General features: G+C 39.2%; 2 protein-coding genes across 18 annotated transcripts in view; one reads left to right on the top strand and one right to left on the bottom strand.

Moving 5' to 3' along the window:
• The first annotated feature begins 382 nt into the window (after nucleotides 1-382).
• LOC108879626 (zinc finger protein 649) lies at nucleotides 383-4652 on the top strand. Of its 2 annotated transcripts, none has more exons than XM_051077705.1 (7): nucleotides 383-725; nucleotides 1017-1219; nucleotides 1801-2262; nucleotides 2462-2572; nucleotides 2883-3003; nucleotides 3196-3405; nucleotides 3498-4652. In XM_051077705.1, the coding sequence occupies exons 6-7, from the start codon at nucleotides 3318-3320 to the stop codon at nucleotides 4529-4531; spliced, it is 1122 nt and encodes a 373-aa protein (XP_050933662.1). In that variant the 5' UTR covers nucleotides 383-725; nucleotides 1017-1219; nucleotides 1801-2262; nucleotides 2462-2572; nucleotides 2883-3003; nucleotides 3196-3317; the 3' UTR covers nucleotides 4532-4652. The 2 variants fall into 2 exon arrangements, with proteins under 2 accessions (XP_050933662.1, XP_050933661.1); XM_051077704.1 differs by having other exon boundaries at nucleotides 383-794.
• A 218-nt stretch (nucleotides 4653-4870) lies between these two features.
• The window catches only part of cacna1c (calcium channel, voltage-dependent, L type, alpha 1C subunit), a 205506-nt gene continuing 193341 nt past the window's right edge, over nucleotides 4871-17035 (bottom strand). For all 16 annotated transcript variants that reach the window (XM_051077687.1, XM_051077689.1, XM_051077688.1 and 13 more), the window contains one exon: nucleotides 4871-16923. In XM_051077687.1, coding sequence (XP_050933644.1) covers nucleotides 16429-16923 — 495 coding nt within the window. In that variant the 3' untranslated portion in view covers nucleotides 4871-16428. The remainder of the gene's footprint in view (nucleotides 16924-17035) is intronic.

The raw sequence follows: 17035 nt of genomic DNA, 5'->3' as shown, positions 1-17035 counted from the left end.
TTGAATGTCACTTTTGTTTCCTTTACTAAAATACAGATTCAGTTTAGTGGTCATTCTGAATGTTAGTCAGTGCATTTTTGCAACACTAAAACTTTACCTCAAGCTGACTGGATGTATTTAAATTTAATACTTAATTTAATTTTATTAAAAGTGTTTATTTCTGTGTCTCTGAACGGGTTAATAATGAATGAGCCTTTGGTTCATGTTGAATGAGCATGTGAAACTAGTGATGAAAAGATGATTATTATCAATCAGTCGTTTTGAATAAATAATAAATACATGATTCATACATACAATGTCCATATAGTCCAATGTCCATATAGTTTTACTTCCTTTCATAAACTGTTCTTTTTCATTTCAGGGTGGATTTTAGTGTCTATTCTAACACTATCCTGATTTACTGATGAAAATTTAGGACGCCAGGATTTTGGGAAGTCCCCGATTACAGACATGAGAGACGAATGTGCACCACCTACAGGCAGAACGTGTTATTTTCCCAGTATGTATACCTGTATATCTGTTTGTGACATGCGGATATTTTGCTTTTTCTCTTCTCTCCTGTTCATGTAGCATTTTCACTTAACTCCATCTTATTAGAATGCCTTTCTTTTTTAGGTGTTCAACGTCCCAACTTTTATTTTGAAGGAAAGGGAACACGACAAGAGTTTCCATAATATCCGTTTTACCCGGAAGTTTTAACTGCGTTCTCCAGTTCTGTATGAAAGGTCTGAAAGTTGTATTTTGTTCATTGTTTAGGCGATTTTAAGCCATGAAAATGGCGTGGGAAAGCAAAGGTTTGTTCGATTAGCTATCTAGCTGTTTGTCAGCATCGGTGTTTCGTTATTTCAGCATAAAATACTGTCATTTAAACAGTTAATAAGATAACGGCAGCTAATCTACCGCTAGAATTGAGGTTGTAGACAAATGTAACGCTTGTAAACGTTTGTTTCACCCTCTGTATGAGAACATACTATACCTATTCATTTCAAAACACTTGTTTCCAATGCCGTTTGCAGGTTCCACTCTTCCCCCGGCCTCCTTACATCTCCTGGTTCCTCCAGTGAGACTCATGTCTGCTTTCGTATGGCAAATAATGCAGCAGCACAGTGTGATGCAGTATGACAAGCTGGTGGATTTCATCGGTTTGGTGACAGAGATTGTCCCAGAGCTCCTGAGTCCCAGTCAGAGAGCTCAGCTCATCCTGGGCCTGAGAGCGAGGGTGAGGAAGTACTCTGAACACCATTATTAAACCTGAGTATCAGTGAGACATCTGTTTCTCTCAGTGGCTCCATAAGAGACAACGTTTTACTTATTTGTTTTTATCAGCTTATGCATAATGGATAATATATGTAGACTCAAAGTTTGGTTGAGTAAAGTAGAACCTAATAGATGAGATATCTTACTCTTGAAGAACAAGATGTTGACCAGTCTCACCACAAGGCAGATTTTGATTATACATTATAAGGAACTATCAACAATAAATGTTCAATTGCAACTTCTAAGCAAAAAGTAAAAAAAAATGGAAGTTTTAATATTTCCATTTCCATGTCAGCTCCATCTGCTGGGGAAGATTTTGTGATACAATTTAAAGCTCGAGAACAGCAGCTGAGTCGACCTTGTGCTGAGTTAGTTTCTGTCAATTCCTGCCACCAAGATCAAGAATGAGCTTTCATCCTCAACATGTTTGTACATTGTCACTATATTTCTTTTTGTGTCTGAAGCAAATTGGGTAAAGTTCAATTGTTTTATTTATTTATTTATTGTCTTTTCCCTGCTGTTCCCACCTTTTCCCTGTTGCAGCTGGTTCTGGAGCTGTGTCGTGGTGATGGTGTCGCCAACTTGCAGACCATCCAGAGCCACCTGGATAAAATCCATGCCTGTAGTGCTGAACTGAGCTCCACTGGTCCAGATGGTAGGCTTTTAATTCAGAGAAAAACATGGACAACATGGCACACATACATTTAGAAACCCAGGGCTTTCTGATACTGCTAAATAAGTAATGGAAATGGTAGGAAATGAATATATGTAATATCATCACTGTAATAACCAATTTAAGTTTTTATGAATACAAGCTTTGTATAAATGCAGCATTAGGATGATTAAATTAAATTAAAATCCAAAGTGGTTGAAACCTCCCTCAATTTTTTGTTGTCCACTTCTTGATAGGCCAGTGGTGATATCCTGAAGACCTCATACACCAACTTTGCCAGCCTGGTTCAGAACCTTTTGAATGTTCCTTTTGAAAAAGACTTCTTCTTCCAAGTGAGTCTGTCCCTAAGAAATACATATCTCTTGAAGATGAAGGAAGCAGAGGGGATAAAGATCTATTTCATTATGACAAATGTCAAAAGTTAAATGTTGAGTAGGTTTTTTAGGGAAATCTATAAGCTATTCCTTGGTAAAAGAGATTCACCAACCATTTACAGCAGTGTTAAATCCAAAGCTCTGGTTGTTTCCATAGGAGGTTTTTCCAGTAAATTACGGCTCTGCCTACGATCAAAGACTGCAGCAGCTGGTGTCTGAGTTCCTGTCCAGGCTGGAGCAGTTGCTGCCCATACCTGACCTGCAACAGGTACCCTGTAAATGCTGAGTGACACTGTTACATGTACAGAAATATACAATTAGGAAAAAAATTTGCTACATTAAGAAAAACATCTCACGCTGTTACATTTTTACTCCTGAAAAATACTGTGATGTTTGAAATCAGAAGGTAATCGTTTATTGGTCACAGTGTTATTTCACGTCTAAAAGAACATTTTGAGCTCAGCATTACAATGTTGCTTGATTTTCTCCTTTTTGTGCTGGCTGCTTTGAGCCTTGTAAGTGTATGACTATTGTTTCACCTGCCGACCTGCATCTCTGTGGTCTTTTCTCTGTCTCAGACAGCAGCAGGGCTCACTGACACAGCATTGGTGTCAGAAGAACTGGGACAGCATCTGTCTGAACCCTGTACCCTGAAGAATCTGCTGCTTCATCACAGACAGCTTGGTACTCTCAGCACAGGTGAGTTTAACAGAGATGGTGTAGAACTTTTCCAAATCAAAGAATTTTTACTGAAGAGACAAGAGGAACAGTCTCGATCAGTTTAATGGACTTATCTTTGAAAAGGCAGTTTGTTTCCTTCACTTTTGTACATTTTTAGGTTTATAAAAAGTGACTAATGTGTAAAATGTTAAATCCCTTTTTCTATTGCAGCTCCACCAAGCAGTGAGGAAGATATCCTTCTGCCCACACTGGCCCTCCCTTGTCAGTCTGGAGTGGGGAGGTTCACTGAGACATACGGCGAAGACAATGATGATTATGACAGTGGGGAAGAGATGCTGGCATTGGAGGATTTAGAAGAGGAAGACTCGAGTCACAGTTCAGATGTTGCTGCAGATGAGTGGTTGCCAAAAAAGGAATCAGGTTAGACAAAAGCAGTTTCACCAGCGGGCCAGAATTGGTCTACAGTCAGTTGCTGCTTTTATACTAATGTAGGTGTTCTATGTTTTTCCCAGGTCGTCTGTCATGTTTATACATCTGCCCTCAGTGTTCATTTGCTCATCGCCTAAAGAGGAAGGTCCAGGAGCACATCCAGAGTGAGCACCATACAACAGTTCCCATTCAGAAAAAGTTATCTGTGAAAAAAGCCAGTGCAAAGACTCGGCAGAAAAGTAACGGCTTGAACAATGAAAAAAAGCAAGTAGAAGGTGACTCGGAGAAAAGGAGGAAACGCAAACAAAAAGAAGGTGGAGGTAGGTGGAAGCAGGAACGAAAGCAAAAGAAAGACAACTTGGAAAACAAGGAACGACGGAGACGGAAAGAGCCCACGGGGGAAGACAAAAGGTTTCTGAGCACGCGAGCGGTAAACAAAAATTTCACAGAGGAAGAAACTAAATGCCTTAAGTGTGAGAAGATATTTGAACATCCAAATCAACTGATGACCCACATGAAGCTCCACAGCTTCCGGTACCACTGCAGCCAATGTGAGAAGGGATTCACCAGCCCATCGGGATATTATCAGCACCAGAGACTCCACAAGAGGGGACGAATATTTGTCTGCAGCCAGTGCAGCAAGGGATTCTTGTGTAATTATTCGCTCAAGCAGCATGAGCGCCTGCATGAAGGCCCCTCCAATCTGTGCACCATCTGTGGGAAAAGCTTCAGCAAAACAGGCATTTCAAGACACATGCAGATGCACAGAGGGGAGAAGAATTTCCTTTGCACCACATGTGGGAAGTCATTTTTGTCCTCAGGGGAGCTGCTCTTGCATACTCGGTCTCACACGGGCGAGACGCCGTACACCTGCATGCACTGTGGGAAGGGTTTCTCCACCAAGAGCCACCTAAATGTCCACACGCGCTCTCATACAGGGGAACGTCCGTACCTGTGCACAGAGTGCCCCAAGCGTTTCCTCACGCTGAACTGCCTGAAGAGACACACACTCAGCCACAACGGGGTGAAACCATTTAAGTGTCCAAACTGTGAGAGAGAATTCTCCCAGCAGGGAAATCTGAAAAGACATTTGGCAACTCATAAACCTGACATGTAATGTATAGTTTTATTTGTCAGAAATTTAGAATGTGGTCATGTATAATACCTCTTTTTTTAAAACCTGTACAAAACTGTAATGGTGAAGCCTCTTTACGTCAAACATCGTTTGAATACCTCTATATTTCTTTGTGTCATTTCTAGCAACAATCGTAGAAAGTAAAAAAACATTCCCCCTGAGCCAAACCTACCACATCTGAATGATTAAGAGTTTAAAACCAGGTTATAGTAACTTCAGAGGAGAACTGGTTTCTCCAGACAGTGTGAGGAAAGAGATGTAAGAACTGCTGCGGCCCCGCCCACAACGCTGCAAATGTAAAATGGAGGTGAAAAACAGAGCTGTAGGAAATGCAATTTATTTGCAATTTTTTAATAACATCATTCCTCAGATAAAAATGCAATGTTACAGGAATATACATCAGATATTAATTTAAAACTTGCTTTCAAGGGACCATACAGTCTAAATATACTTTTTCCTTTTTTATTTACTGGTAGCGTGCGTTATAAGCAAGACAGACTCTGTCACCAATGACAGACTGACAAGTTACAGATACAAACTGTACATTACTTATTTACAAATCAACTTTTTGTTTGTTTTTTCTTTTCACTTTTTATTGAAAATAGGAGTAGAAAAGTGATTGAATTAATATTCTGATTTATTTCATTTGTATTCTTTCCCTTTCTAAAATCTAAAATGAAATGAACAAAAAACTCTCCTTTAGAAAAAAGAAAGAGAAGCAGAAGAAGAAGAAAAGGGTGTGTCAACTGTGAGACCATGCAGTCTTCACCAAGGTGACAAATGGTAACTGAGGAAACCAAATGATGTTGGGCCAGTGTCACTTAGCAACCTCAGAACCAATGAAATCCCTCGCACAGTCGAGGGGGAGTGGCTTATGTTTAAGAACTCTTACAAAATGGCCACCTGCCTCCAAAGCTACCGCAAGCACAATAACACACTCTAGTTCATTTTTTTGACCATAAATAGTGCTGTTATTAAATACTACATTTAACAGTAGCGCCACTACTAATATTACCACAAATTGGTCTCTGTGTGAACACCTCTCTTTAAAAAATAATACTTGAGGATCAATAACAGACTTCTCTGACAGAAAACAAAAACAAACAGCTCATTCCTGTCAAAGGCCCTTTAACGCTTTGCATGAGTAGTGAACTAAGACTACAAACAAGATCATAAGACACTACTGACCAGTGGAGAACAGAGCCACATAGCCCTGGCATTTACCCAGTAACTAAAGAACAGAGAAGCCTTCGATAGACACTACTGTGTATGGAGCAGTGGATCCCCTGCCATTAAATCATCAGGCTGGCAAAAAGACGGGAACAACCCACCTGGGTAGAGAGTTTTAGTTAATGCCTGCGTGCTGTTAAAGAAGCATTGCCACCCCAGCAAGAAATAACACAGAAGAAAACACTGATAATGTACATGACACGGTCATTGCTCTCAGACGGGCCAACTCATTCATTAAAGCTGCATTTGCGCACACAGGCATACAAGACCTATTCATTTTTAACTCTTTGTAGACAAATGGGGTTTTATCAGCAACCACCTGTCGGCAAAGAGCTAAATCCAGATCTTTAATGTCTGTGGTAAATCAAACACTGAGATAGCTGGCTAAAACTTTGCAACAATTTATTCCATTACGGGTTGCAACGTAAAATATCCAAACATAAACAAGTCTCCTAAATCTAACTTTCAAATACTAAATGTGGGTTTTTCAGACACCAGTAAGCGCATCACTGCGTCCTACATTCAAGGGATGACAGGGCTGAAATAATTTTCATTCATGGTGCAATGTAATGTAGCTCTTATCAGTAAAATCAGAGTAGAGATGTAGATCTTAGGAGGCAGAGACATTCATGGTTCTATTGAGGATGAGCTGTTTCAACACCAGAACCACTGGCAGAAAATCTGCATCATAAAGCTGCTGCCACACCTCTGTAGCTGTTAGCTGAAGTTATATCCTGAAGAAAGTCACTGTTAGAAACACTGGCTGGTACAGAAAACTCAATCAACAGGCTGTGGGTGCAGCATCCTTCTACTAAAAATTGTAGTGCTCTCCTATGTGCAAACTGGAACTACCTTCATTCAAATATGTGTATGAATAACAGTAAAAAACTGACTGAGTGGAACACAAGGCTTTCAAGGTCCTTACAATACTAACAATTGTCCTAAATGTTCACGTAGGGGTGCTGCTCTAGTTGCTGCTACACGATTGGTGTTATATCTAGCTACTCTAAATTCTATTTCTAAATCTTTTGGGCAAGCAAATCCCATCTATCTGGTTTGTTCACCAGGGGGTTGGAAATAATATTTTTGTTCCTCACCAACATGGATCAGTGAAGACTTTTCATGCATCTATGAGAATGGTCATGCATGAACATCCTACAAGAAAACAATTCAAGCCATTTGAGTGTTACTATGAGCCAATGCAGTACAATATGCAAAAGGTTGGTTAAGTTTCTTTCAGTACAGATCATGGTTTTTAAAATTTCTCACTATAATTCAGCTTGCCTCCAAAACAATAACCCTTCATTTAAAAAGATTTTGGAGGCTGTATTCTGAATGTCTGCACTGGGTGTTAACATCAATAGTAATTTTGCACACAGGCACAGTCTGATACTTGGTTTCATGACCATAATTAATCCACCAGCAGTCAAATTTCCCAAAAGCATCTGTGTCACTATGTTATTTAATAAAATGCACCACTACCACTTTAATCTTGTAGTTAGATAAGTGCATATACAGTATTCTGTTAGTCAGTTAAGCCCTGCTTTTGCATTGGCAACACTCAGAGAAAGGCAAATTTTCACAAAAAATAATCTTAGCTGTAACGATTTCTAAACCTAGTGGAAACATTCAGCTGATGGTGAAACCAGTAAGACATTTGTCCTCTGAGTCTAACACCAAAAATGTCAGCATGTGTGGAGTTGAAACAGTATGGCACCTCCAAACCTGATCTGAGCATTTTCCCTCAAAGAACAAGAGTTCTTTCGATCCTCTGCAAAATCCAGCTTCAAACTATCGTTTAATATCTTATAATGTAGATATAGTTTTTCTATATATATCTAAAATAGACACTTGCAATATAAACTTGTATTCAATAATATATTCCCTCTTTCACTTTCTGCTCAAATCCTTAAAGCTTTCATCAACATCGACATCAAAATAACATCTATACAACAGAAAAACAAAGAGGTGATTCTCTTGTTTCTCCTAAAAAGGGAATTCATATTTCAGTTAGATTTAATTAGAATCCTATGACAACAGGCTATGCTGATTTTACGTAGAATAAAGGAAAATAAATCTATATTCAAAATAGTCCTCTTAAAATATTTTTGTCAGGAGCAAACAATGATCAACAAACGTTTCAGTTTACAAGAAAATATAACGTACATCTGTTGTAACAAATCCACGAGGAGATGTGACTGACTAAGACAGGAAAAATAACAAGAGTCCTATTCTCCAGCCTAACTCTCTCTGAAATGGATGAGTAATACATATCTGTGTATAGTTTAGGTTAAACACACAGCTTTAATCCTTTTTAAATGTTACATGTGTGTAAAATACTATTTTCGTTGAAGTTTTTATAGTGAACAGTTCAAATCTGTCATGTACAGCAGCTCTTCTCCATAATCAGACTTTTTTTAATCCCTCTATGATTCCTCACTGTCAAGATGACATCAAATAAATTGGTGACACTCTAAACTACTTTCTGCTCTGCATCCAGTGCAGATGAAGGGATTTCTCTACAAAGATGCAGTTCAAGTCCTCCAAATCCTTTCTTGGAAGAAAAAAAATATAGAAGCTACATGATTTTCATGGCTCAAAGCACAGAGAGACAGAGAGAGAGAAGAAGAAGAAAAAGAAGAAGAAGAGAGAGAGATCTAGTCCTTGATAGGTTGAATTTTTGGTTAGATGTCTTTAATAGCTTAAATAATATATCTGAAAAAGTGTACAGTGTCTATTTCGCTGATGTAGGACTAGATAAAGAGAGACAGATCTCTCATGCTACAGTAGAAAAACGTCCAGACTTTGACCTGCTCTAACAGGTTGTTGGTAGGCCCATTTCACGAAACATAAAACAAATACATGCAAACATGTTAGATTTCAGATCTCTCTGTTGCTTAAAATTTAAAAGTAGATGTCAAACTTTAAGATTTCACTTAAGAAAAATATTGATTTCTACATAGTAGCATTGAGCTGAACAAAGAGCCTCCTGCTTCTGGAGTCACAGCACTGGTAACAGATTTCCAGTGGACTTAGCTATGGTTAAGACTGTTAAAAATGAAAAACTGTGAGTAGCCTCTGTGTTACTTCTGTTCTGCAGCTAAGGATCTTTATATTACGCCATTTATGCATGGACCGAAAAACCACAGTCTGAGAATCATCCAAGCCTTCCGTAAAAATTTACATTACATATATGCCATCAGCTAATACACACAATGTTTCAGTAAATATAATGACATTATTCCCTGCTGGTTTCTTTTGGTTAAAAATACAGTCAGTAAAGTGGGACTTTATTCAGTAAATTCATACTGACCTTCAGTCAGTAGGCCTATATAGACAATTTTCAGAACCGATATTTCACAAATTACATCCCCAAATAGGTCTCCTGCCTTTCTTTTACTCTATAACATTCTGGTGATTAAATATCATATATTCATATATATCTTGCTATATATGGTATATAAAAATATACAATCATTGGCTAGTGGTGAGACAAAACATTATCATTCACATAGGACCAATACTGAATACCCCTAGAGAGAGAAACCCATGCACATAAAACATTACTTGGATATATAATTCACCATGTCAGAACTTAGACCACCCTGAAATCCAAACATGATGAAATAAAACCATCTACAGTCCCTAAAAATACTCTCTAGCCAACATTCTAACTCAGCCAAAAACACCCACTGTTTCCCACTGTCATCAACTGCCAACTAGGATTGTCATCCGTCTACCAGAAACCAGGCCTTTATTCTCTGTCTCTGCTTTCACTTGAGGAAATTACTTGGATTTGGATTTGAACTGCACCCTTTGAGGCGGAGGGGTGTGGTTGTAGTTTAACTGAGGCAGCAGACACAGCTGCAGCTTATCAGCCTGATAAATGAGGCAGAGACCACAGGTACATAAAGACACACAATAGACTTACTTACTCAAGGTGGACAATGTGACCATGCAGCACAGCTGTAACTAATACCATTAATAATGGAAACAGTCCATTTAGTGGTTCCAGCTCTATAGCTGTGGTTTGATGCATGCTGGTTTACTGAATGAACTATGATTTAAGATATTAGTTACATCTGTGCTTTTCCTGTTAATTAGTCAAAATATTAGCTATTTAAAAGGGCTGTTAATGACAAACAAAAACACATGTACTCATGCTGTGTTCCAATTCCATATTACATACTAGTTGTATACACTATGTTTTTGCAGTTGATGTACAAGATTTTATTATTCTACACTAACAGGAAATTGTTAGTGGTGAAATTGTCAGTTAAACTATGACTTTAAAATGACATTATCATTTGAAGTTCACATAGAAAAAAATATTATTTGTTATATTCTGACAACTTCTGGAGCTGTCCCACCACCATCTATTTTATATATATATATATATATATATACACACAAAGTCATCTTAGTCACATCCATGGATGCATTTTGTATGGTGGTGTCATAGTGATGTCAACAGGGTTATCTCAGAGTGACAGAAAGCCATTAGTAAATACCATTAGTAAATAACTTATTGTTAATATTTAGAGCTTCATTCATATGCATGGGATCCCCCAGCTTTATTGAATTTAAAACTAAATCAGCTGGAGTACCCCTTTAATATTTTGCAGCTGTGTGTAGTTCAATTTCTCAAGAGTTTTTGTTTTTGTTGTTGTTTTTTCACAATGCATACTTTTGTACATTTAATGTTGTCACTTTTTCAGTGTGAACACACTAACATACTCATAACCTGCTTAGACTTAGTACGTAGTATGGAATTGGGATACTGCTTAACTGTGGATTTTAAGTAGACATTTTAATGTATATTGATTACTTTGTGCTTGAATACATTAAGTAAGCAATAATGTATGAATGTGCCATGCACAGTAGCACCTGCCTAGGTGTTTGTCCATAATGAGCCTAATTTTCAATCCACCAATATTTTTGTAAAAATATATGGGTTGATTTGGTCCATTTCATACAAATTACTCCCACTAATCCACATGTCAGCAGACAAAAGGGCAGACGCTGAAAACAAAGTGACACAGTAGACTATGGCAACACATAGGTCAAGAATTAGTGACACCTGTCTAAACTGGGGAATAGAAATACTATAGTTTGCTATTTCTCTCATGTCAACAATCATATAAACATGAGTCCCATCCTTCTCAGGATTAAAAATCATAAAATAAACTAAGAGCCAATAAGACACAAGATATGCAAAATCACCCTCCAAATACCTCTCCACTGCTGTCCACTGTCGAATGTTAGTTTAGAGAAGAAATACTGACTTTAATCACTGTATTTACACTTAATAGAAAAAGCTACTCTGTCATAATATGATATGATACTTAACCTGATTAAAACAAAACAACTACAAAACCTGGAACGCTCAAATGTCAACATGTGAACCTCATGCAATAGTGATGGTGCACCCACGGAGCTCAATCCACTGAAAAACTATAACTGGAAATAAACAAGAGAAAGGGATACAGCCAAAAAGTACTAAGACAGGGAAGTGAAGTTAACTGGTTTTGCTGCTGAGTAATCAAACTAAATGATCAGCTTTTTAGTCTGGGTATCCACTGGCTAGATGTTAAACCATGAGCAAAAACAATCATTTCAGATCACTGTCTCAGTACACATTTTGGACTGCAGATGCAGATCCAACACCCTCACACGAGAAAGATAAATAAATACGTCTTTACTATACTGCACTGAAATGTACCTGATTTCAAGTATGTTAGGTTTCTCTAGCATGGAAACCACTGAGTTTACTTAAAAATGTAACAAACAGAATATAATACATCTTCATGATTTTTTTTCCACTTTCACAAGTATATTTACTTCGGGAACCTTGTATACAGTCATAGTTATTGCATTGTTTTTGCATATCTTGTGGGATGCAGGATTACACCCACTCATACCACTATACTGCAATACAACAACTCATAGTTCATGCTTACCTATTTAGAACATAAAAACTGCAATGTTGCTCCACTCTCTCATCAGCATTTGAAACCAAAGAGCCTTTTATCACAAACAGCAATGCCTGGTTTGGCACTTCTGATATACAGGGTTACGATGTGTCTATGTGTGTATCCATAAAATATAAATGATCATTTATTAGGAACATTAAAGTAAAGGACTGGGACTGTATGTAGTTTTTGAGTGCATGTTTGCATTATTCATATTTATGTGAGTGAACATTATGAATGTTTCTGTGATGATTCATCTTAAGGCTATGATGATTAGAAATAAAAAAAAATATCTGTCATGCAACCTAATGAAAACCTACCTATCTTAATTTTATCTTGGCCAAGTCTGAGAGTGGTTCTGTGTTGGATAATTCCTTGATTTATCAAAGTAAGCCATTCATTTCTTGGTTTCTAATCAGAACTGCTTTGACAGAAACATTCATGGTTGTTGATATATTAGGTTTATCTTGTAAATCAGCATAAATAACCTGGAGGAGAACCCTTACCTCTACCCCTAAATCAGGGTTAACTCAACTTAACCTGGGCTGATCCAACTAAGTATGGAAACAAAAACCAAACCACAAAGTGAGGTTGTGCTAATTTTAAGGTCAAAACACTGAAGTTAGATCCTGCCTTGCTCGCACGTTAACATCCTCGACTACACTCAAACCTGCCTTACTGACTTTTATACTTAAAGTCTGATTAAAAAAGCAGCTTATACTCAAACTGATGTGAGCCACAGGCCACAAAGTAGCCTGTTAGCTTATGGTACCAAATTATTTCAACAAAGAGTAGTACCCAGCCTATTTTAATGAGGTGCTAATACAAAAACTGAAAAGAAGGAAAGAGGAAAGAAATGCTTAAGATATTTTCATGAAGCCAAAGGATTCCGGGTAGGAAAACAAAAAACAGACTAAATATCAGGGAGGGTATTCCTTTGACAACACAGACTTCTTCTGGGTTTGCAGTATGATCGTAACCACAAAACAACAAGAGCACTGCCACTAAAAACATTCAACATTCACATTAATTTGCATAATAATGTCAGAAGTCTGTTACTGGCACAGGATGCAGTGTATGGCAGTGTGTTCATGCATACCCTTCCCTGCCACACACCTGTTCTGCTTAGCATGTAGGATTGAGAGCTCAGCAGTGAGACCTTGATGAATAAATAAAAGTGAAAAAGAAAAGCCATAGGTTGACATGTGATAGTGTCTCTGAGTGGGGATTCACTGTCTTTTAAAGAGAGACTTTAGGATATAATTTATTGTATTTATCTTTAACAACTCTTTCTTCAATGATCCAAGACTATGGCAAAATGTTTTTTAAACTAATATGACAATTTAAGATTAAAATAACTATTTTTTAATGCTTTGACTCTAACATAAGACTGACGTTCTTACTAGATCTTTTTCCGCTGCTTTAAATAAATCAACTGAGATATGAGTGAGCAATGTGAGCAATGGTCTGGTTAGATAGAAACTTTCAATACTATACTTTGTGTTTAGTTGACTTTGCATCAGGATCGTGGTGGTAACTATGTTTTTCCAAATTTTCAATGACTAGCATCATTTGTTACATAACATTTAGAGCTGAATTTAATCATTTTAGTTTCAAATACTATAGTCACTGGTATAAGGTATAATAAATGTGACATAACAATGATATGATACTGCCGTCAGGAATGTTTTTTGGGAGGATGAAAATACAATACTGAAGTGAGACCTGCATCCTGTGTGTGGTGTACTATGGCCACACCTTATATAAAGTGAATCCAAACTATAATCAAAGGACAAACTATGATAGAAAGAGGTCAATCAAAAAATGTCAGCATGCTACTAGAAGGCGTTAGAAAATAGTGAAAATACAAAAATCACACCAGGAGATCTTCCATGACGCAACTTCCCTCTCAGTTTTCTGATTTATATCTACCAATTAATCACATTAACCATTAACAATTATCATATTTTATCAATTATCTGTGAATCTCCTGTTTGTATTATAATTTTCCAGTTATTAGTTTTACCAGTAAATTACATTACAGACAGAAAATTAGTTTATCTCTAACAATGCTAATAAGTTTTGTGATATGAGCACACCTCAGACAAAGAGATGTGATTTAGAAATCTTGCAGCATCTGAACACCAGCCCTAATAGTTCCTTTGGAGTTTTAACTACAATTAAAATGATGAAATAATGTGATTATGGTGTGTTACAGCTGAGCAGTCAGGGCTTCACCCCCCCGCCCCCCTTAGTTCATTCACGAGGCGTCACTGTGGCAGTACAAATTTGGTGCTTCTACCATTCGGCGCAACCATCCATGATGAAGAAAAGCAGCAATTGCCAAAAGGCTTCTTACCTTCTGGCCAAGCTGCAATGTAGAAATTTATCACCACTGTAAACTGTCACTCTGACCTCGCTGGAGACCTTACACTTAATTATCTCCTAACAGAAATATAAAGAAAAGTTATGCGATGAGTAATTTTCAAAGATAGAGTGGCCTCTGACGCTGCAGCTTGGCTAAAAAGTAAAAACCGTGCTAAAGAAATCACAAAGCTTTGGAAGCATGCCTGTCCATGGTAACCCTGTGTTAAGGAGGCCCATTATCACATACATACATACATACATACATACATACATACATACATACATACACACACACCCTTACACACACATAACACCATACTTTTAATGCTACCTTAATTTACTGTCTAGGCTTAAAATCTGCTTTTTAGAATACATAAGTAACCACTCAAACACAGGCACAGGCGCGCGCACACACACACACACACACACACACACACACACGCACACACACACACAAGCGCATATCCTCACACACATTTTTTTATCTTCTGGGAAAAATAAATAAATAAATAGATACAATCTGTAAAAGGTGCATACTGATAGAGAGAAAGACCCCCCTTTTAGATACACACGCTATCTCACACACTCATACACACATACATCCTGTACTAAAATGCAGACACACATCTGCACACACAATTATAATTATACACTTGCACGCAAACTCTACGCCCTGCTTCGATACTTAAAACCTCTTAAAATTCTCCTAAAATAAACCGAGCAAAAATACATTTATAAGACCAGCACCCCAATTGTGCAAACAAATCAAGGATAAATTAAACCAATAACATCATGAATATAAAACAAAATAGTCATGGCTAGCAGGTTTTGCACAATATTGAACTGTTAAATACATAGTGGGCGTGGTCTGTAGAGAGTGTGTGGCAGCAAATCCAATAGGATTCCACGCTGAGAGGAAGAGGAGGGTTTTGGAGAAGGAAGTGAGATTGATTGATGGACAGATCCTGTGTGGATCAATGCCCCGAGTCTGATTTCTTTTCAATCGGTCACTCCCATTCTTTCCTCAACCCTGCCGTCTCTGTTGCCCTGTTCGACACACACACGCTTCCCCGAGGGCTGAAAAAGCAAAAACCCAGCGATGGAGGAAGAGGGATGGTTGAATAACCAAAGAGGAGGGAGGAAGGAGAGAGGGAGGAGTGAGGAACGGCGAGGTATGAGGCAGAAAAGGGGGCTCGCTGTCTCTGCTTAGCCACCAGATGCTCCTCCCATTTCCTGTCTGTTGCAGGAAGTGGCCGTGGCCAAACAAGGAAAAGCGGCGGAGGAGGCAAAGCCAGATCTAGGTGACCAACGAGGTGAGTTTGTCTCTCATTTATTGACCAGTGGAAAAAAGAGCTGGCTAGCTTCCTGTTGGCCAGAGAGTGTCTCTCTGCCCGTGGCCCCCGAGAGCAGCCCTGCTGCAGCTGTTGGTCCATCCCTCAAATCCTTCCCCCCCTTGGCTGGGGGTGGTGTGTCACCTTAATCCCACCCCCAGGCTGGCAGGGCTGTGCTCCAAGATTCCTTAGCTTTGGAAGAGAAGGAGAAATGAGATTTCAAACAGGGTTTTCCTCATCCCCGTTTTACTCAATACAGCGCTTCATCATCAGTGAACCAAGAAGATGACCTTTGACCTCAAGTGGGTGCGGTCAGATTTTAATCCTTTACTGACCCCCCCACAAGCTGGTCTGCTGTCCCCTACCTGGCTTCATGGCGGCCAGACAAACAACAATAACACAACACCAAAGTAGGCATAGGAAATGAAAACAATAAACACACTACATTAACAGCAAGAAATCCATAAAAAGACTTCCTGCCTCTGTTGTTTCCTTTCTATCCTTCCTTCATTGATACTTTCCTTTCATCTTTTTTTGCTTGTCTCTACTTTTCTGCTCTTCACACTTTGAGGACATGATAAAACTGTGAGGCACTTTAGAGACACACTCAGACACGTGTGGAGAACACACGCACACACACACACGTACAAATAGAGAAAATCATAGATCACGCACACAAGCATACACTCAATAGTATAGAGTATAGTGTGGTATACTTTACTACAAACATTCACGCACATACAAACTCATATAAACCAACAAAGTTGTAACCAGGTGTTTACGGTTGCATCACTGGCCGCCATTGTCCAGAGCGGTCACGTCTGGCAGAGAGGCAGACAGTGTGTGAGTGTGTGTTTATTTATGTGAAGGGCGGAGACAGACAGAGCCAGCTGCGGCACTGTTACCCAGCACTGACAAGCGTCAGTCTCTGATGATGTCAGAGGGGCCAGTCGGCCGATCGAACCCGTTGAGCCAACTCCTACAAACTTGTCACACACTCCATATCCTCATCCTCCAACAGCCCGCTGTTCCTCTGCCGCGCTGCTCCACTCACACCTGAGCTTCTATGGTGCCCCTCCTCTCTTTCTCCTGCCTCTTCCTCCTCCTCTTCTTGTCCTCTCCCCCCTGCTAGCAGCTCCTGCCGCTCCTCCACCGAGGACGGCCCGTGGACGGAGCCTCTGCTTCCTCCAGCCTCTCCCCCGCCCTCGCTGGGACTCAAGCTGACCACTCGGTCCCTGTGCGTTGCTGCTGCTGCTGCTGTGTGGAATGGGAGGAGGTTGCCGTTAGGGCTGTGCTGGGAGGTGGAGGAGGTGCTGGACGTGGCGTTCGTGGTGGTGTTGCCATTGAGAATGTTGTTGGCAGCGTGCTCCATCTCTTCGATGGTCATGTCGCAGGCGTCAGCCAACTCGGCTTTGGTTGCCTCAATGAATGATGGGTCCTGAGCGAAATGACCCAAACCCTCTGATATTAGCACCTTGAGGGGGAAATGGGAAAAAGAGTAATGGAAAAAGAAGGGGTGGAATTTGAGAGAAATGGAGGGATGGAGTGAGAAAGAAAAAGCTTAATGTTGACAGAGAAAATATGAA

The sequence above is a fragment of the Lates calcarifer genome, linkage group LG18, assembly GCF_001640805.2.
Source record: "Lates calcarifer isolate ASB-BC8 linkage group LG18, TLL_Latcal_v3, whole genome shotgun sequence".
NCBI classification, from domain to species: domain Eukaryota; kingdom Metazoa; phylum Chordata; class Actinopteri; family Centropomidae; genus Lates; species Lates calcarifer.
The sequence above is the reverse complement of the archived record's forward strand: the minus strand, read 5'-3'. Positions and strand labels throughout refer to the sequence as shown.